The 4922-nt window shown below is 36.9% G+C and overlaps 1 protein-coding gene across 1 annotated transcript; it reads left to right on the top strand.

Moving 5' to 3' along the window:
- The first annotated feature begins 508 nt into the window (after positions 1-508).
- Positions 509-2922, top strand: LOC121236449 (transcription factor MYB106-like). The gene is made up of 3 exons (XM_041132878.1): positions 509-842; positions 1043-1172; positions 1827-2922. The coding sequence occupies exons 1-3, from the start codon at positions 710-712 to the stop codon at positions 2614-2616; spliced, it is 1053 nt and encodes a 350-aa protein (XP_040988812.1). The 5' UTR covers positions 509-709; the 3' UTR covers positions 2617-2922.
- The last annotated feature ends 2000 nt before the right edge of the window (positions 2923-4922 follow it).

Raw genomic sequence — 4922 nt, 5'->3', positions numbered from 1 at the left:
TTTAAATAATTACACCTTACGATTACAACTATTATTTTTCTTTTCTCAATGCACGTAAACTTGCGATCATAAATTCTATTTTCTGATATTTGAATTTCAGGATGAATATACAGGAAATAATTATTTACAGAAAGATAATAAAACTAGCATAGGACACGTACCCCAATATCAACAAACATAATGCTAGGATCAAATACACAAATTTCAATGCAAAAGATTAAACTGATGAACCTAGCTAGCTAGCGCACAACTTCGAGGGACCTAATTAAGATCTAAATTACGACTCTACAACTGAAAATTATAAACGCGGGTAGCTCATTCTGATCTGCCTGCATTTAGTCCAACTCGCCCAACTGCAGCTCATGCATCTTGCTATTATTTCGCTTGATTTATGAGTATGAAGAAGCAGTAGGTATTTCATATAATTTATAGGTTTATCATTATTGGATTTTGTACCGAAGGCAAATTGACAAACTTTAATATACAATGAAATGGCCATTACTTTGTCCCGTACTAAATGCTCTAGCTCTGGCGCCTGAGACATCTCTCTCTCTCTCTCTCTATATATATATACACACTTTTCACACGTTTATTTAGTATCTATCAGCTTCATATCCGTTCCCATCTACTCACTGTTTTTACAAATTATTTCAGCTGAAAGAGCTTCAATATTCCAAGCCTATTTTCTTCTGCTTGCTTTAACACTAGAATGGGAAGGACTCCATGCTGCAACGCCGATGGGATGAACCGAGGTCCATGGACACCGGAAGAAGACCAGAAACTCTTCGCCTATATTCAACAATATGGCTGTGGAAGCTGGCGTTGTTTGCCACGAAAAGCAGGTTAAGTTTTGTTTTGTTTTCTCTACATGGTTTTAGCTAGCTTCGGGTGCTGCACAAAAATTTATGCGAAAATTCTATATATATTATATATATGCATTTGATTCCCTATATATGGTGCTTTAAATTTAAATTTTCTTAATTAATTCCTTTAAAATAAAATGGTGATCATTGTTCTTAATTAATTGGCTGTTTCTCTGTAGGTCTTCAACGATGTGGGAAGAGCTGCAGACTGAGATGGAATAATTACCTCAGACCTGATATTAAGAGGGGGCAGTTCAGTTTACTTGAAGACCGAACCATCATTCAACTTCATGCTCTTCTTGGCAGCAGGTAATCACTAATCACTGAAACCGGACATTAAATCTCTGCATTTTAGATTATATATATATATATATATATATATATATATATAAAGCATTTTATGGTATTATCCTAGCTACAATAATAAATTTACGCAGTTTAATTAGTTTGTCGATTATTTCGGGGATCATATTTATTCTGCCATTTCTTTTTGTGTAGTCTAGTACTTAATCTAAGCTTTTGAGCTCCATATATATTATGGCATGTGGATGTAAATATGCACCTTAATTCGACTTACAAACCAGACTGCTTTGTATTTTCAGTTAAAGTTTCATTAATCAAACTCTGAAACGCCATATTTCATTTTTCTTCTGAGCAAGGACAAAAATAAAATAAAATAAATAAAAACATGAATTTCAGAATGCCTTTTTAATTTCCTTCTACCCTGAAATCTTTAGGATTCTGTAAATACATATGAATCGAGTAAAATTAAAAGGAATAATATTGTAGACACAAAATGATGCTGATCAGTGGTTGTAAAGCACCAATACGCAAATGATGATTACATGATATTGCAATACATATATAGTTTGAATAATATTATGGATCGATCTTAGGCTAAATATATATATATATATATATATTGTATTAACTTCATGCATTTTTTTTTTTTTTTTCCTCCAGATGGTCCGCTATAGCCACACACTTGCCAAAGAGAACTGACAACGAGATCAAGAATTACTGGAACACACATCTTAAGAAAAGGTTGACCATGATGGGCATCGATCCAGTTACTCACAAGCCAAAAGGCACCGTTCTTGAGTCTGCAAATGGTGACCCCAAAAGCGCATCCAATCTTAGCCACATGGCTCAGTGGGAGAACACTCGGCTTGAGGCCGAAGAAAGACTAGTCAGAGAGTCACAGTTATGCTACCAATTATACGATCTGCCGCCAGGCTTCTCTTCAGGAAGATCATCGGCTGCAGCCTCGGGCATGCTACTCAATGAAACAACCACCAGTAAACTCGCACCCCCACGTTGCCTTGACGTTTTGAAAGTATGGGAAAGCGTGATGTTAGAGTCGATGCTAGCTGCAGGAAATGATCATCATGGTGGCGTCGATTCTGGTTCCGTTTTTGGTCTTGGCATGGGTGGCAATTGTGATATTGCCTCTGAGGTATCTGCATTAGGTTTCTTGGAGATCAACGCAAGGGATCATCAAACGTACTTAAATGAATTCAATGAAATATCAACCATGCAGCTCCACAAGATGAATCTGGTTACTGGGGACGTTGGAGATCGTCATCTTCATCATGATTATGATGGTGTTGTTAATAATATGGGCAACCATATTTTATCTGCAAACAGCTTGATTACAGGCAGTGCTGGCAGTGGATCAAGTAATGCTGTCGAGGAACGTGCAAGAAATGAGACGGATTATTGGCATGATATCATTAATACGGGGAGTTATTAACTGTCAAAGAAATTACCAGTCGTTTGAATTAATAATGTAGCTAGCTAGCAAGCTGGGTACGTATTTTCTTGGCAACAGATGCCTCCCTCCCCCTCTTAAATGCTACTGATTTTTGTTGTTTACATTGAATCGATAATCAGGAATCGTCATTTATTAAGTTGTACGTACGTGTTCAAATTCTGCATGCGCTGCTGCGACATTGGAGTAATGGTATTTATGATTCGGATCCTTTAATTTGGTCCCGCATGCGTGTGATCATGAATATATATGATCTGATTCATATTTGCTATTTTAATTATAAATATAAAGAAGAATAGAATTCAAGATTTTTTTAAATTTTTATCCGAATTTAAAGGCTTGGTGAAAAGAGATCGCAAACACATAAAAAATAAATTTTATAATATTTATTATATATCAGCTTCAATCAAACTCTTGCAATTAACGCTTCGATCGACTAACAGATCAAACAAAATGCCAATATTAAATATCATACTGGCCGGCACTGACTAAAACAAAACGCCGCTAATTGTTACGTGCTGGATGTAATATTTGTAGTGAAATGCAATGGAATGATTGAATGTACTGTATGCGTGATGATAGAATTGAGATGAAGAAAATACTGTAATTCATAAAGTTAATAGCAGGGATGATTCGAGGCACCCTTAACCTCCATATATGTCCAAAAAAGATCTGACAATTTCCAGAATGCTGCAGTATCTCACTTTTCCCCCCATAAGTACTCGTGTTCCCTTTCCCAAAGAAACTCTTGCGTAAAAGACTAAAAGACCCTCTAGCTTCTTGACTTAAAATGCAGAGTTTAATACAACTAAAAATTACATATGATAACTATAGCTTGTGCCGTTTAAGGCTACACATTAATTAACTCTAAAAGACATGGACTCCCAAAACGACTACGTTTATTCTTCTTCTCCAAACTACGCCGTTTCCTTCTCAGCAATCCTATCCTTATACTCTGCTTTTGCCCCTCACCTTCTTGAACTCTCTCTCTCTTCAACTCAGACCAGATGCCAAGATCCCATTTTTACTCCATTTTCATCGTCAACCCCGTGAGCCTCTTGACACTAAATTATATATATAAATTACATAGTTTGCTGACAAAAACAAGAATTCCAGTAATATATGATTTTATAGGAAAATAAATAAATGTCCGTGCTAAACAATTGTATATTATATCCTGCAGGCCGAAAATTAGAACATGAACAACATACATACATATATTTATGATTTGTCATTAACGAGGAGGAAATGCCAATAAATTCTCCACGTTATAAATTTTAAGCCAGGCGCGCGAATTGACAATATCCCCCGACAAAATGAGATAGAAATTTGACAATTCAAGTTTTGACATGATCATGACATAAAGAGATGAGAGAAAAATACAGGTCTACAGAGAAAATTAACAGAACATATCTTAACACTTTTTGGGGTATATTACTCTTATCGGATGTCAATCTTGACTCATGACACACTGGACATGAATTAAATTCTACATATTGTTGCTAGAAGAGAACACAGTCTTTCTTACATGCATGAATGATATTATAATCAAGTCCCAGCCCTCGCTTCATAGACTATGGTTCCATAAGACGGAACCGTAGGTGGAAACACCATAGTGAGATCATGAAATCTTAGCAAGTAAGCAACCAAGCAACATCCAAAAGATTCAAACATATTAATGTAGCCAACACATTCATAGCTATACAGTAGAACATGCAAGAACAAATCCACACTTTTTCCCAAAAATGACACATTTTAGCCACACAAGCCAAAAACCCCATTGGCCCGATTTAACCATTTATTTTATTAAGCATGAACTATGGTCTCCCATATGGGCATCTACACAACCTGGCTCTCATCGTTACACCACAGGTAACGTCCGTGCATGTGACTTCGTAATGAGTAATGCCCAGCTCTGCACCCGGAGCGTGCATGAGCAAGCACCCTCTCGGCCCGCCAGCAGAGGGCCACATAGTCGGCACAAGAGTGTTATCATCTTGTCCGAGCCCGTCACCGCTGAAGACAACCCAGGAGACGTCATATCAGTTTATTACGTTCTCGAGTGACCAGAGAAGCTCCACAGAGATAATGCACCATCTCGGCTTGAGGTCATGATACGCAGACACCCACACATTATAACCAGCACATATAGACCCAAAATCCAATTCATACCACATGGCATTACACTACATATTTATATAAACAGTGTGAATAGTAATAACATAAAATGCACAGATGCTTGATAAGCAGTATATTGGATGACATGGCAGATCACTTAACAGACATAT

The sequence above is a fragment of the Juglans microcarpa x Juglans regia genome, chromosome 6S, assembly GCF_004785595.1.
Source record: "Juglans microcarpa x Juglans regia isolate MS1-56 chromosome 6S, Jm3101_v1.0, whole genome shotgun sequence".
Taxonomy (NCBI): Eukaryota; Viridiplantae; Streptophyta; class Magnoliopsida; order Fagales; family Juglandaceae; genus Juglans; species Juglans microcarpa x Juglans regia.
Note: the sequence above shows the minus strand (reverse complement) of the source record. Positions and strands in the feature narration are given on the sequence as shown.